Below are 17,357 nucleotides of genomic sequence, written 5' to 3'. Positions count from 1 at the left end.
TATGCATTTCTTAACAGCCTGTCTCAGCTGCTAAAAGAAGGAGGAAATGGACAAAGGAGATGGAAAGCACCCAAAAGGCAAAATGTTAATAAAAAACCCCCCAAAGTTGGGGTGGGGGAGAGATATTTGCAGTTAATTTATTCAATTATAAAGAAATCCATGTCATTTAGAACTTGTCAAGTGAGATGAAGCCACATATAAAACAACGGAACAGCAACATTTGCTTTATCATGGATGTGAGTGAAATACGGCAGAGTCTATTACAGTCTACTGCCTTTAGACAAAGAAACATATGCTATCCAGTTCACAAAGAGAAAACAAAGTTATGACAAATCACTGATTCCAGTCCGTCATTTAGCTCTCACATGACTATGGGCAAGGAGTTGTGGCTGTAAGATGAACTAGAGTGCCTACAGGAGGTCAGATCATCCTCAGTTCATTCACATTCAAGAATACTATTCTTAAAATTATACTTAAGACCCTAGGTGGTATAGACACCAAGATACAGAAAGGAGTCTGTCAGCTATCAGCAAGACTTATCACTCTTCTACAGTTAGTTTACCCAGAAGATGTGATATATATTTTTGGAAGGTAAGTTTCAGGAGGTGGCAATAGGGGACTGCTGCTCAGTACCGTGGCCTTTGGCTTAGGAGACCCACAGGGTTCCATGCTCTTCAACATCTACACAAAGCCACTGGGTAAGGTCATCCAGAGATCTGGGTTGGACTGTCACCCATAAGCCAATGATACTCATTTCTATCTCCCATTTCCAGTGTATCCCAAGGAGGCTGTAGAAACCCGGAACCAGTGCCTGGAGGTAGTTTTCAGGAGGATGTGGGCTAATAAACTGAAGCTTAATTGTGACAAGACAAAAGTGCTATTGGAGAGCTCTAGGACTGACCTGGGATATATGGTATCTGTTTGCTGAAGGTGCTGTTTCAGCGTAGCACAGCTGGACATATTTCATACCTATGTAGGGTTGCCAGGTCCCCTTGCTGCACCAGCGGGGGGATTTAGGGGGTGTTCTGGGCAGCCCCGTAGCCAGGAATTCTTTCATGGGGGGCAACCAGGGTGCCAGGGGCACTAATTAAAGTTACCATCCAAGGTAGGCAGGGCATCAGGTGGTAAGCTCATCCACCCCCACCCCCATGGCCAGATACTTTTCTGGGGAAGAAAGAGAGAGGAGGGAGGGAGGCAGCACAGCAGTGCGTCCCAGCCTCCCTCTCCCCTGCCAAATGAAGTGATGTCATCACATCGGTGAAGTCATGCAGTGACGCTCTGGTCTGAGGGCAAAACTCTATGGTTTTAGGCCAAATTTACCATAGAGTTTTCCCTTCAAACAAGAGCATCCCCATGATGTCCCCAATGTGATGATGTCACTTCCGAGTGACAACATTGCATCATGGATTTGGCTGTTTGGGGATGGCCAGCAGTGGGCTGAAACCCCAAAAATCCGGGGGTACCCCCACTGGGACCTGGGAGTGGGCAACCCTATATCTATGGATCAAGGTCCCTTTGGTGGTATGTAAGATTTCTTCTTTACAAAACCTTGAAGAAGGTTATAAAAACTGTTTTACTTCAGAGGCCATTTGTATGGATAGGAATTTATTTGTGTCTTTTCTGTTTCTTTTATGAGGCAAAGTTGTCGGGATCTGGTACTCCACAGGAATGTCAATTCTAACAAGCCACAAAATCAATAGATACAAGGTTAGATAGATATGCATACACATAAAGATATTTTACTAAATTCTGTAATTCTTAAAAAGCTGTGTGTCACAAAGCACTATGCGGTTCTTCTATCATTCTTCAGATCATATAGTGGAAAAATGTTTACTTACAAAAATTTCCCATTGGTCCTTGTCCCTAGAAGAATGCGTTGCTCTGATTCAGTTCGAGATATCATCCCATGGAACCAGGGCATCCTCAAATGTGCCGTTGTAGCAATCAATTTCTCTAGCTGTGGCTTCTGACTAATAATCGCTTGATCCAAGGCATAGCCCTGCACAGTGAACAGAATGGAAAAATAAGTAAGTTACACTGTTTTCTTTAAGAATATAATGTAAACAGTTCTAGAAGCTCAGCAAAGAGCTGAATGGCTTGGACGTATCCAAAATATTTTGTTTATAGTATATGCAGGACTTCTTTTCTGGGGGAACTCGCTGGAAAGGTGTTCCGAACCTCTTTGACAATATTCTTTTAAAAATGTTTATAAAAGTTAATGAGTTTTCAGTATATAGATTGAAAACTTCATTTCCCTCTTGAGAGTTCTGACACCCCTGTTTCTTAAAAGAAAAAAGAAAAAAGCAAGCTCTGGATATAGGAGAAGTAACTGCCTCAGGAATATCTGAAATCATAGTGCACAAAGTACATGGCTTAACAAAATTAACATGAATCACAATGAGTTGCAAAATAAGTGAGAACACTTCAAAAGGGGTATGCTAAAAATACAAACATTAAATATGCTGATCAACCTAATATATTAAATAGAAGCAAGAAGCCTGCAAGCAAACCCATCATCCAGGAATGCTCACTGAATAATGAGGCTCACTAGTGCTTTCTTGGTCAGGGATTGAGAGAAGAAATTAGCTTCTGTTTTATATTTGCAGAATAGTATGACATTTACTTACCAACTATTGAGAAAAGAGAGGAAGAGACAACTAGAAGGGCATTTTTATTGATTGTAAAATTCACCACTGACACCTGAACATTTTTTGTGCCCCTTATGCCTTTCCATCCTTCCTTCCTTCTCCTTACCTCATTTTGTATACCATGTACCAAAAACAAACAAACACATAAAACCCCCAGCTAGAATTACCTTTAGGTTCCATGTTTGTTTGACATATTCCCTGATCAGATTGTCCTTTAAGTCCTCAAATGGACTTGTTTTTGGTTCCACTCCTGGTGGTCGATTGTAGGGTTTCTTGAGAAGACAAACAAGACCATCAACTTCATCTGAGTGGTAGTTAATGAGTTCTGCTGGACTTCTGTGAGACCTTCCTCCTGCAATGGCATAAGAGCCATTCATTTCCCCCTCAATGGTGTAATGATAAACCTTGCCATCATAAACCAGGGATAAGGCATAGCCTCCCAGAAAGTGCCGGCTCTTTCGCAGTAGGTACAATCCATTGCTCAGCCCTCCTTGCATGAGGTGATCTTCAGCCTCTTCCCGTGTGATGTTGCCAAAGAAATAGGGAAGGTGACTGTTAGAATTAGCATTACTACTGGCCATTTTTTTCTTAAAATCCTGTTGCAATTAATGTGTACCTGGAAGGCAAAAAGAAATAGAAGTCTGAGGAGAAACAATTTCACAAGGTAAAAGAAAAGTAGTTAAATTTAATACAGTTAGCATATACACACACAAACATTATATATTTTTATTTTAAGCTACTTTGAGGTCTTTGTGAGGGCTCATAAGGTGGGATATACCACTTAATAAGAATTTCATATGTTACCAAAGAAGTATGGTACTGAATTACAGAAAGCAGCATTTTTGTGACTACCATAATACTGTGGCAATATATGAACTGAACCCCAGAGTTACACCTTTCTAAGCCTCTGAAAACACAAAAGCAATTCGGCTCTGGCAGTCTAAGGGTGAAATTACTGGAAATTACTGATGGTGGAATTCAAGGACTAGAATTCCAGATATGTAATTGTACCCAAAAACAACTACAGAAGGGGCAGTCTAATCAGATTTGCAGATCTCAGAAGGGGAGGTTGACTTTCCTCATTGCACAAGATGGAAATGGTTATATTTAACCTTTTAGGGATATGTTTAAACTGAGGTAGAGGGGAAAATACAAGTAACCATATTGTGATCAGCTATTTTCCCATCACTGGGCTTTAAGCAGCTGGGGCAGTATGTATTTGGAATTGGTATTTTCAGTGATGGAAATGGTGAGGAGGCATACAACCCCATTCTTAACATTGTGGCCCCATTTCATGTCACATTTTAAGATGTAGGCACTTAGCAAACCGCCCAACACATCACTGTGACTTATTTGTGAAAAATGTTGCTCGTAAAAATCACATTTGATCTGACAGATGCCATTTTGAAGGCACTTACAATTACATGATGTTATTTAAAAAAACCCTGCTCGATCCAATTTATTTTGATGAATTTCAGATATTGCAGTCTGGAGATGTGGACAGAATATTTGGAGAGATGGAGCCTCCAGTTGTTTGCTTGACATTTGCCCTTCTTGGTTGATGATATCCAACAGGGGAGGAAAGACCAATTCAGTTAACATACAGTTAAAACTTCACTAAGAGGGACACTGTAAAGAAGGTGGTCATGAGATTATTCCTTAAGAAACTCTCATTAACCAAGATTCTAATTTATTTATTTATTTACTTATTAATTTCAATTTATATCCCGCCTTGCCGGTGCAGCACTGGCTCAAAGTGGCTTACAGAGTTAAAATGCAATAAAACCAATAAATACAGTAAAAATTCACAATTAAAAGACAATTACATAAGGTGCTAATATATATAGATGGCGGCAATATACAGATATCTATACATGGTCCAATAAGAAAAGGCCATGTCCAGCGTAGTAATATAGGGCTGTGGCCTGTTCAGTTTACAATGGTTCTTTTGCTCAATCTACGATGGTTCATTCATCAGTGGTGGCTCCTAATCAAATGCCTGGTGGAAGAGCTCCGTTTTACAGGCTCTGCGGAACTGTAGAAGGTTCTGCAGGGCCTTAATGTCCTCTGGGAGCTCATTCCACCAGTGTGGAGCCGCCACTGAAAATGCCCTAGCTTTTGTAGTGGCCAGTCTGGCATCTTTCGGGCCAGGGACAGTCAGGCGATGTTGAGTCCCGACCTCAGAGCTCTCTGGGGCACATATGGGGAAAGGCGGTCCCTCAGGTAGGCACCCCCGACCATATAGGGTTTAAAGGTCAAAACCAGCACCTTGAAACAAATCCGGTATGCTATTGGCAGCCAGTGCAATGCCTTCAGCACAGGCTGGATGTGATCTCGTATGGAGAGACCCATCAACATCCTGGCTGCCACATTTTGCACCAGCTGCAGCTTCCAAATTTGGGACAAGGGCAGCCCCATGTAGAGAGCGTTGTAGTAGTCTAACCTCAAGGTGACCACAGCCTGGATCACTGTTGCCAGGCCGTTGTGTTCGAGGAAGGGAACCAACTGCTTGATCAGCCGTAGATGGTAAAAGGCTGACTTGGCAGTGGCTGCTACCTGGGCCTCCATTGTTAAGGTGGCATCCAGGAGCACTCCCAAACTCCTGACCCTCGGCGCTGGCACCAATGGTGCCCCATTGAAGGTCAGTAGTGGGATCCCTACCTCCGGACCGCTCCGGCAGGCACAGGACCTCCATCTTCGTTGGATTCAATTTCAGTCCGCTCAGCCTAAGCCAGCCTGCCACATCCTGAAACGCCCGCTCCAGGTCATCTGGGGTAGAGTTGAACTGGCTGTCCAGCAACAGATATAGCTGGGTGTTGTCTGTGTATTGGTAACACCCTAGCCTGTGCCTCCAGGCAATCTGGGCAAGGGGGCGCGTGTACATGTTAAATACCATCGAGGATAACACCACCCCTTGAGGAACCCCGCAAACCAGCGGGTACCTCTGGGATGTCTGTTCCCCTACCGCCACCCTCTGTCCCCGACCTTGGAGAGACAAGCCATTGTAAGACAAAACTAGTTGCCTAATCTTCCCATCCCCTCACCACCTGTCAAGGAGGTGGTAACTAAACTTCAGAGGCTTTGGAGGAGACTGTTTTTATCCGTTTCAGTCTGGTTTCTGGAGACTGCTCCAAATGATCAAACTGACAATATGGTGATGATATCTAGCTCTGCTTCTCCTTTTCATCTGGAGATATGGCAGAACAGCAAAATGATGTCTCAAGGTTAAGAGCATGTTTCAATAGTTTCGGGAAGTAAGCTCATTCTGATCCAGACAAAATCACACTTTCCTCAAAAAGAGAATCTTCATCTATGGGAGATGCTGCTAGATACAGCCCCAGATAGAATCATTTGATCCTATCCGTCCCCAAGGAACTCCAGGCATGAGTCTCCATTTTATCTTCATAGCAGCAAAGTGAAGCAGGTTAAGTTGAGAGTCACTGGCCCAGGGACACCAAGCAAACTTCCAGGTGGTGTAAGATTTGCATCAGGACTTTCAGATCCTTGTTCAACATTTCAGTTCAACCACACTGGGATAATACCTATATTTTTTCAGCACTAAGTTAAAACTTCTACTGTTCAAAGCTTTTAAATTATTGTCTTAATTGCTGCTTCTGTATTTTTAAATTAATAAGACCACAATCTTAAGGACACTTTCCTGGGACCAAACCCCATTAAATAAAACAGGACTTACTTTTATGTAAACATGTTTAGGATTGCTCCATAGGTCAGTGTGGTACTGTAGTTAGAGTGCTGGACTAAGTTCTGGGAACCCAAGATTTGAAACGTTAGTCTGCCATGGAAATTAAATCCATCTAAGATGGAGGTCCTTTTCCTGAATTGGGGGGGGGGTGCAGGCTAGACTTGGGAATTCTGCTCCCAACCCTTAATGGGGTACGGTCAGTGCCAACACCAAGGGTGAGGAGTTTAAAAGTGATACTGGATGCCTCATTAACTATGGAGGCCCAGGTCAACAATGCTGCCAAATCAGCCTTTTAACATCTTCAACTGGTTTGGCAACTTGTTTTGTTAGATCGCGCTAACAAAGGACTCGTAGAGTGATTCAGCAAGTGATTCAGCTTTATTGAAGTAACGAACAAGCACTCAAACGCATTAGAAACCAGAACAAGAAACTGTGGGAGCTATGCTCCTTTTAAACATAACCGGGCTAATGTAGCCACGCCTATTTACAAATAACAACCAATGAGATTGCTTAGTTAAGGACCAATGGGAGTCTTTCCCTCCCAGGGAATAATACTGTTCTGATTGGTCGCTGTTACAAAGCGACCAATAGGAAGTTCAGTCAGAGGAGCCCTAGCTTGGCTCGAAGCTTAACATGGGAGTCTAATGAGGTGATTCATGTGAGGATTCCAATACATTACAATTCCTCCCCCCTAAGTTAAGACAACACCATCGTTTAAAATATTTACAGTTGATCGATAATGCATACATTAGTCAATACCAAATACTTTATTGCAGTCATAATCAGTCAAGTACGATGGCGCTCGCCGCTCACGCTGAGACCTGCGAAGCGGTGCAGGCGCTATGGGCACACAAGGTTGTGAGCCAGTGTGGGGTTCAATACAGCCTGGTTCAGGCACCAACTCTACTGGGGTTTCAGCCCCGCACACAGGGGTCTGCCCTGACTCGGGGACAGTACCGGGCAGTTCGGTACTCACCGCCTGCTCTGGGGGTGTCCACTCGACATCAGGGGATTCAGCCGTCGGAGAGTCAGCGCTGTCCCTAGCCCAACGTCTCCTTAACTGATCTATGTGGCGCCGCCATATTCGACCGTCAGCTAACTGCACCACATACATTCGAGTACCCACAGAGTCGGATATAACCCCAGGAAGCCATAAGTGCCCGTTTGCATAATTTCGTGCGAAAACCTTGTCCCCTTTTTCAAACATGCGCACCTTCGGTTGCGCCGTGGTACGCTCGGATTGCTCTTCAGTGAGGTCTGGGTGCATTCGGTTCAAACGGGTCGTGAGTCTCCGCCCCATTAACAATTCGGCCGGACTACGGCCTGTAGCACTACAGGGGGTGGTGTGCTGCAGCAAAAGAAAGGAGCCCAGCCTCTGGCTCCAGTCCCCTTCGTCCATTTTACCCAGGGCCTCTTTGGCCGTCCTGACCATCCGTTCGGCTTGGCCATTAGATGCCGGATGGAAAGGGGCCGAAGTCATTTGGCGTATGCCATTACTCGTGAGGAAGAGCCTAAATTCCTCAGACACAAATTGAGGCCCGTTGTCACTGACGATGACGTCAGGCAACCCGTGGGTGGCAAAAAGTCGGCGGAGCGCATGGATCACAGCAAGTGATGTGGTCGATTTCATATGCACGACCTCCAGCCATTTGGACATAGCGTCCACCACAATTAGGAACATTTGCCCTTGGAGAGGGCCAGCAAAATCTATATGCAATCTGGCCCAGGGTTTACCAGATGACTCCCAGCCTTGGGGTGTAGCTTGTGGGGGATCGGGTCTGACTTGCTGGCATTTGGGACACCCTCGTACCCATTCTTCGATCTCTTTGTCCAGCCCCGGCCACCAGACATACCCTCTGGCCAACGCTTTGGTGTGTACCATACCGGGGTGACCCTCGTGCAGCGACTCTAACACTCTCGTCCTGAGTTTGTCAGGAACCACCACCCTGTTCCCCCATAATACACAGCCCTTAGAAATGGATAGTTCATTTTGACGGCTTTTGTAAGGGCCGAACTCCGGTTCAACGCTTCCAACCGGCCACCCCCTCCAAACCCAGTTTAATACTCGGGACAGCACGCTATCCTTGGCCGTGTGTGCTGCAATGTCCCTGGATGATACCGGGGGTCGAGGAAGCTCCTCAATTGCCAAGACCTCACAGGCGGGGGCAGGGTCTGCGCCAATGTCCGGCACCGGGCACCGGCTGAGGGCATCCGCATGCCCAATCGCTTTCCCAGGCCGGTGCTCTAAGTCAAAATCGTAAGCCTGCAAAAATATCGCCCATCTAAGCATGCGTGGGGACATGATATTTGGCAATTGCTTATCGGGCGCAAAAATCCCCAGTAGCGGCTTGTGGTCAGTGACCAGCAAAAATCGTCTGCCAAAAATAAAATCATGGAACTTTTTGACAGCCGCTACCAACGCCAGACCCTCCTTGTCTATCTGGGCATAGTTCCGCTCTGCCGCAGATAGTGATCTAGAATAAAAAGCGATAGGCGCTTCGCTCCCATCAGGCATCAGATGGCTTAAAACTGCGCCTACTCCAAAAGGTGAAGCGTCAGCAGCTAACACCAGGAGCTTGTGTTCATCATAATGCGTGAGTACGGCATTAGATGTCAGCAGCTCCTTGACTCCCACAAAAGCCTTTTCCTCGGCCTGCCCCCACTTCCATTTTGCCTCCTTGTGCAAAAGCGCGTGCAAAGGGGCCGCCACTGATGCCTTATGCGGTAAAAACGCATGATAAAAATTCAGGAGTCCTAAAAAGGATTGGAGCTCCTTCTTACTCACCGGCCTGGGGGCGTTTTGGATTGCAGATACCTTCTCATCCGTGGGGTGGACTCCCTCTGCGTCAATGCGAAACCCCAGGAAGTCCACACTTTCCACCCCGAGCGTGCATTTTGAGCGCTTAACTCTGAGACCGGCATTTTGAAAACGCCTGAGGACCTCTTTAACCCGGTCCAGTAGTTCCTGTTCAGACCCGCCCGCAATCAGCACGTCGTCAAAATAGGGCACTGTGCCAGGTACCCCCCTTAGTAGACGTTCCATGAGGCCCTGAAAAATCCCAGGTGCTACGTTGACCCCGAATTGCAGCCTGTTCACTTTAAAAGCCCCTTGGTGGGTTACAATTGTTTGGGCCTCGGCAGCCTCCGGGGTGACAGGCAACTGCTGGTATGCCTGGGCCAGGTCAAATTTGGCGAAAATCTTGCCACCCCCCAGGGAAGCCAAAATGTGGCTTATTACCGGGACCGGGTACGAATGTTGCTGCAGCGCCTTGTTAATCGTACATTTGTAATCGGCGCATAGTCGTATGGACCCATCTGATTTGACAGGGGTTACGATCGGGGTCTCCCATTTGCTGTATGGTACTGGCTCTAAAACCCCTTGCTCAACTAGTTTGTCAATCTCTTTTTCCACCTTATGTTTGAGAGACACAGGTACTTTCCGATACTTCAACCTAATAGGTTTGACTGACGGATCTAAGTCAAACGCAACCGGGGGGCCCTTGTACCTCCCCAACCCTTCGGCAAATACATCAGGGAACAGGTCGTACAGCATGCCCCATTTATTTTCAGACATCCTGTTAATCCCAGAAATACCAATGCCCAATGGCTCAAACCAATCTAACCCTAGCAGGTTAACCCGGTCTCCCTCTGCAATCAGGAATGACAGTTTAACACATTTCCCCTTATACTCAACAGTAACAGAGTCCCGTCCGGCCAAGGGAATTCGGTTGCCCTGGAAGTCGGACACTCTGGTTCCCGCAGGCTGGAGCCGCCGCCGGCTTCGGTTCGGGAACAACTGGCGCCAGGACGCGGCAGAAATCACCGTCACGGACGATCCTGAGTCCACCTCCATTGTACAGGGTCGGCCGTCGAGGAGTGGAGTCACGGTGATCTTGCCCTGGCTGCTGGTGCGATTTACGGCCGATGCGCTCGACAAGGTCGCCGTCAACTGGCAGCTTGCTTCCGATGCTGAGGAACGGGTCTTGCCTTGGGTGCTGACTGGAGTGCCCCTCTGCGCTGACCGGTTGTTAGTTGAGGGATCCTTCTTTGCTGATCTGCAGACTCTGGCCAGATGACCACGCCGCCCACACGCTCTGCAGTCGACATCACGAGCCCAACAGGAGTCGCGCTGGTGTTTCCCGCCACAACCGGAGCAAGGCTTGACGTTGGTAGTCTTCGCTGGGGTCCGCTTGCCTCGAACCGCGTTGACGTCATCATCCGCGTCTTCGCCCTCGCTGTCTCGTTGAGCGTGTATACTGGGCTCTGCCACCCGCTGGCGGACCTCCTTTGTGGACTTCTCCGCTGCTTCCGCGGCCACGGCCTCTTTGTAGGCCACTGCCCAGGTCAGGGTGGTGCGGGCGAACAGCCTCTGTTGCAGCCTTTCATCTTTGAGACCGCAGACGAGACGGTCTCTGAGGGCTTCCTCCACGTTGTGGAAATTACATGGTCGTGCGGCTTTGCGAAGGGCCGCCACGAAATCTGCGATGGTCTCGCCTCCGGCCTGGTTCCGCTTGTAAAAAGCGTGCCGGCAGGCGATCTCCGATGGTTGTGGGGAAAAATGGGCCTTAAGCTTCTTTGTGATGTCAGCGTAGGAGACAGTTTTCATATCCGTTGGGGCCATCAACGACCTGGCTATGTCGAAGGTTCCCTTCCCGCAGGAACTCAGGAGGCACGCCCGCTTCTTCGCCTCGTCGGTAATGTCATGCGTTTCCAGATGGAACTCGAACCTGGATAGGTAGGAGTCCCAGTCTTCTGAGGAGGGTTCGAAGCACTCGAACTTCTGGCTTCCAGCCATCGTGGGAGACTTGGGCACCGGAGCTGGTGGCGCCTCCGCCGGATCGGCTGCTGTGCTCTGCTCGCTTTCTTCCGAGTCCGAAGTGTGGATGTTCGCAGGGCTGCCTACCTGCTCTAAGATCCCACCTTCGTCGCCAATTGTTAGATCGCGCTAACAAAGGACTCGTAGAGTGATTCAGCAAGTGATTCAGCTTTATTGAAGTAACGAACAAGCACTCAAACGCATTAGAAACCAGAACAAGAAACTGTGGGAGCTATGCTCCTTTTAAACATAACCGGGCTAATGTAGCCACGCCTATTTACAAATAACAACCAATGAGATTGCTTAGTTAAGGACCAATGGGAGTCTTTCCCTCCCAGGGAATAATACTGTTCTGATTGGTCGCTGTTACAAAGCGACCAATAGGAAGTTCAGTCAGAGGAGCCCTAGCTTGGCTCGAAGCTTAACATGGGAGTCTAATGAGGTGATTCATGTGAGGATTCCAATACATTACATGTTTCCTATTTCTCCACCCCCGGGACTTGGCTACAGTGATCCATGCAATGGTCACTTCCAGGTTAGACTGCTGCAACTCACTCTATGTGGGGCTGTTCTTAACCTAGAAACTCTCGCTGGTGCAAAATGCAGCAGTGTGCCTTCTGACTGCAATGTTTGTGGGGGTGTGCATTCAGCTGGTGCTGTGCCAATTGCACCGGCTTCCAATTGAGTACCAGGTCCAGTTCAAGGTGTTGGTGGTAACTTTTAAGGCCCCATGTGGCCAGGGACCAGCATATCTGTGAGACTGTCTCTCTCCATGTGTGCACTGTAGAGCTTTACACTTAGCAGAACATCGACTGTTAGTCCCCAGCCCAAAAGATGCCCACCTGGCCTCGAGTAGGGCCAGGGCTTTCTCTGTCCTGGCTCCAGCCTGGTGGAACATGCTCCCAATTGAAATCAGGGCCCTGAGGGATTTATTACAATTCCACAGGGCCTGTTAAACAGAGTTGTTCTGCCAGGCTTTCAGCTAACTGGCGGGCATCTATTCATTTAGGCCCCTTCTGCCCAAACTGCCCTTAAATCGCCTTATGGTGTGGATGGCAATCATCAACATCAATTGTAACCCTAACCCTAACCCATCTGATCTTTGAGCTGCACAATTGATTAATCAGGATTCTTATTGTTATGGTTTTAAAATGTTGTTTTATTATTTATATCTATGTTGTGATCCAGTCTGAGCCTGCTTGTGGGAGAGGATAGGATACAAGTTAAATAAAATAAATAAATAAATAAGCTCACTGGATCATGTTGGGAACATCAGTCTCTGTCAGCTCAACCTATCTCACAGGGTAAGGATAAAATAAAGGGGAGAATGATGTTGTAAGCCACTTTTGGATCCCCACTGGGGAGAAAAGCAGGGTGTAAACATTTCAATGACAAAGAGACACACTGTTCTTCACTTGCATTTTACTTGGCACTTCTTTAGTTTTGTTTTTAATTTTTTATGGTTTTCTATTTCTATTGTAAGTTACCATGAAGCTTTTATATGGAATAGCAGGAGATAAATATTTAAATAAATACTCATAACGATGGTTTACAAACCAACCAAACTACAGTTTTGGATTCCAGCTTTCTTGAAGATTGCAAACTATAATTGGTCATGAGGCTATCACACCAAACCATGATTAAGCATCACTATCCATGGTTTGGTTTAGCCAGAATTAAACAGAAGAAGTGAAGTGAAGCCAGTCTGTTTCACAGTGTGCCAAATACAGCATGTCACTATGATGGTCATAGTATGACCAGAAGATGATCATACTATTTTAAGCAGTACCTTCTGAGGAGCTATTTAAAACAATCCATAGAAACCATACTCTTCACATAGATGCACATAAGGTATAGAAAGTTCTGTAAAAATAGCTCCTTTACATTCCATGAGTTGTATGGATATAGCAGGATGCATGCTATAAGCATTTATATATACATAGAGTGTCTGAAGCATTTATATATACATAGAGTGTCTGAAGGAGTTCACAGATGAAAGATAGGATGACATTGTACATTACAGAGGGATAGCTGATGCTGACAAATAGTGGCTTGCCTGAAAACAATTTTGCAAGTTCATAGGTATGGCAATTTGAACCATGATCATCTTGGCTCACACTCCTGGACATTACACAGTATCTTTTCTTGGACATGAGTACAGCCTAAAAGCTTGTCTGCACGTTCACTCATTACAGCTCAAACATACATACTATTGGTTTTCTAGGTATGCAGCACTAATTTAACTGTTCTTTACCTTTGTAACTCCTGTTGGATTATAAACAGCCATGGGTTATTCCATGCCCAAAACTCTGTTTGCAGGCTTTGTTTTCTCCAGTTTTTTCTTCACCACCCTAGCCCCTTGCAGCATAGCTTTCTCTAAAATGCAAGGTTCACAGTTTATCCTTTAAAATTATTACTTTAATCTCACACAGGAAGCCACAAGTGCTCAGCTCTTCAGCATTTAAGTACACAGATATGTCTAGGTGAAAGCATCTAACCAGTCTTTTGGTTTCCTCTTGTGAGTAATGGACATTCAAACCCACGTTTTCACCAAAAGTAATTTTCTATCAGAACAGGTGAATGCACTGCAGCAAACAGAGAAGTGTGGAATTCTTACAAACTGATAGAGTGGATCTGACCCCTATCCTACCACTCCACTGTTTAGTAATGTTTTAATTTATTTATTCAATCTATATTAAATCTGAATCTATATTTAATCTGATCTCCTATTGTATGTATATACGTATGCCAATAAAGGCTTGTCAAAAAAGAAAAAAAATAAATATTTATACCCCACATTTCCTTTTTGCTAAACTGGGAACAAAGCTCCTTGGGCTTGAGGAGTCTTAGATGGATCAACTGCAGCACTACTAACAACCTACTACCAATCGTTGGGTTGTCTAGTATTAAAATGGGTGTTGCTGCAGCAACAAAATGGTTACTAGAACAGATCCTGGTTATTTACTTATTGGTACAAGATCCCATTAGATAGCTGTAGGGAGAGTGGGTTTTTTGCAACCTTTTTCAGAATATTTCATTATATACAACCACTTGCAGACAAGTAATATGAGTATGTTATACTTATCAATATATGCATACAAGCAGCTGCATTGCAAGGAAAAGAGCAACCACAACAGTGGGTGGAGATATATAAATGATATGTTTATGAAACATATAATATCTAGATGAAGAGTCAAAATGGACTCTGTGGTGCATATAAACTGATCAAGATAAGTAGTTTCTTACAGTACGCTTAAAGTCAGTATATAAGATATAAAAATATTTGGCTACTTTTAGAATATTAAGTATATTTATTTCAATCTGAGTATACTCTTGAAGATTTTTGACACATTGTCAGTAAACAGCTTGGTGGCAAATTCCTGCTAAGTATAATTACAGTACAATCCCCAAAAGAATAACACCCTTCTAAGTCTACTGAAGTCAATGCATTTAGAAAGGTGTGAGAACTGTAGAGTAAAATAATGGCAGAAATATACTAGTAATTTCAATATCAAGGAAGGGATGCAAGTTGTAGAGAAGAGAAAACTGGGGAACTGATAAAACAGCCTGACAAATAAACCTACAAAAGTTTTTAAGCTATATGTTAATAGCCCTCATGCCTACAAATACTTGTTAGTATTGTGTTATATACTGGTGCCCAAAAGTTAAATTTAAAAAGAACCAATACTTTCTCAATTGTGTTGTGAAGTTTATGCTATTATGGAGGCAATTGCTATTCTTTACATGTACAAAGCCATTTACAAGGCTGAAATATGGAAAACAGAAGCACAGCAACCAATGCTGTCAGCTAAAAAAACAAAACCTGAAAGGAAGAAGTGTATTAAAATAATAGCATTTCAATATACTTTTAAAAACAAAGCTAAGCAGGTTTATGCATGCACATGCACACACATATGCATTCATGTGCAAACTCAAGGCTACGCTTCAAGCACTAATTTGTTTAATCATATAACTGTGTTTTTCTTTCTTCTAAAAGGACAGATCACATGCAGGGTTACAAATTTTTCTTATGAAACATTTTCTATGTAGCATTTGTAACAGAAACACCATAATTACTTTAAAATGTGAAACATGAAAGAGAAAATGAAGTAAAAGACAGTTCTTACATTAAATTGAAAGTTAATTAGGATATACACACAAAACCTAAAAGCCTGAATGCCAAGGGACCATCGGACTCATGTTTCTCTAACAGCAAGAACCAGAAAACTTCTTTTCAAAACTAAAAGGTATTTTAAAAGTAATCTGTGATATGGGATTCTGATATTATATAAGTCAAAATTCCACTGGGATGTCTGAACATGCCTAAAGTAGATCTTTGAATTTCAGGCCCATACATATGCCCTGGGGGTGGGGATGGATGGAATTATAGTAATACTCAAGAAACTGCTGATATCTCTAGGATGCTGCACACTGACATTAAGAAGGTACTAATGTCAGAGTGCTAGTAGAGAAATATGCAAAGATGAACAGCTCAGCTGTGGAATAAAAAAAGTCTAATTGCAAGAAGAGGGAACTGTCTAAAAATAACTGTCTATCCAATGCTCTGAGTATTTTTTTCAATGTGAGAAAATTCTTATTAAGTATGCCAGTGCAGCACAATTCCAGATGGATTTCAGCTTTTAGAGAAGAGGAAGGATGCAATTTGCAAACTATTAGGATGAGTAAGAAAGACACAAATCCAATCTTTCTCACAAGGCTTGAACTAAACAGAAGTGACACGAAACAAGAAACGCTGCTATTAAAAATTAAATGGTTTCCAAATTTGGATTCCCTCATCTCTAGAGGCTCAGTTGAAAGGAGGAAAATCAGAATCAGAAGTAAAAATGTAAGGAAAAGGATTTGTACAGTAAAATACCTAATTAATCTAAGATTTGGGATAATTTCTTCAGTCTTGTGTGCACCTTATCCCAGCTGACATTAGAAAACTAGGGCAGGATAACTGGTGCATTAGTCTGAGATATTTTTAAGTTTCTTAGTCAGGGAAAAAAATGTTCTAGGCTTCCCTAAATATAACTAAAGGCTCAGTAATGTGATCCAATGTGAAGCACATCCTGGATCTTTATTCCAGCAATCTGGCACTTTGTCCTACTGCAAAAACCCAAGAGTCTACACAGCAATGTGGCTTAAGAGTCATTATGCTTGGTCTAGTAGAGCAGAAAGAAGGCCCACCCTCTTGCCTGGTAAGTTATGGGCCATTTAGGACCATAGATGCCACAGCGCATATGCACAGCTGCAAATTTAACAGAGGCTTGAAGATGGGGAACAAACTCCAATTCATCCAGGCGCCTACATTTAGTCATCAGGGGCAATCAGAACTTGTTTCCAATTGTAGTTTATTTTCATGCCCTGTATGCTGGGGGGGGGGGGACATCAACAACAAATAAAGCCAAATTTCCAAAATTTTACCTGTCAGGGTAAATGGAAGTTTCAAGTTGAACTTTATACTATGTCTGAGTTCAGCCAGATTAGAATAGTAATGTCTTGAACACAAGATAGTACTTAAACTATAGCAGCAGAAGTCAGTTGTAACCATAATGCCAAATAATTAGCTTGTGCTTTTATCTGAGACCCTGGAAGAAGCAAAGCAGTAGTAGATTAATGTATGGTGTGCTTTATTATTCTTTTTTTTATATATAAAGGCTTTATTAACTCTCCTAAAAAGGAGGGGTATTTCACTTAAATAGAAAAATAAGGAGGGTATATAGTGGGAGAAAGAGAAAGCTGAGTGATATATTAACTTGTAAATTAATCTGTTAATAATGTCCAAATTATCTTCTTAGGCTTCTTCTGTGTACAGTCAAACTTCTTTTTTATTTCAATCCAGTTAAAGGTATTGTCTATGTTAGTGTGTTAGTAGTGTTCTTCTGTTTTTCTGTTATTAAAATTTCTTCAAGGTGCATTCAGAGTCGCTTCTTCGCGTGCTGGCATCTTTTAAATCCCCAATCTTATGGAGGAGCTTCTTCTGTTTCTCTCTTTCCGGCTTCTTCCAGTCCTCTTTCGGGTCGCTGTTAACACTTTCATATCATCTGCTATAAATCCTCATTTTTTCATGCCTTTTCAAAAGATCACTAGCTTTGAGAATGTTTTTTTTCATTTCGGTTTCGCTTTTAATCGCTCCCATTCTCTTCGCTGGACCTTCCTCCGCAACTGTTGACTTATAAAAGCGCTT

General features: G+C 44.0%; 1 protein-coding gene across 1 annotated transcript in view; it reads right to left on the bottom strand.

Annotated features, from left to right (window-relative positions):
• Positions 1–17,357, bottom strand: part of SYK (spleen tyrosine kinase) — a 66,098-nt gene that overhangs the window by 32,870 nt on the left and 15,871 nt on the right. The window contains exons 2-3 of the mRNA XM_015409100.1: positions 2,816–3,264; positions 1,839–1,999 (exon numbers count right to left, since the gene is read on the bottom strand). Coding sequence (XP_015264586.1) covers positions 1,839–1,999; positions 2,816–3,229 — 575 coding nt within the window. The 5' untranslated portion in view covers positions 3,230–3,264. The remainder of the gene's footprint in view (positions 1–1,838; positions 2,000–2,815; positions 3,265–17,357) is intronic.

Source organism: Gekko japonicus, unplaced genomic scaffold, assembly GCF_001447785.1.
Source record: "Gekko japonicus isolate JY-2015 unplaced genomic scaffold, Gekko_japonicus_V1.1 scaffold71, whole genome shotgun sequence".
Lineage (NCBI taxonomy): Eukaryota > Metazoa > Chordata > Lepidosauria > Squamata > Gekkonidae > Gekko > Gekko japonicus.
Note: the sequence above shows the minus strand (reverse complement) of the source record. Positions and strands in the feature narration are given on the sequence as shown.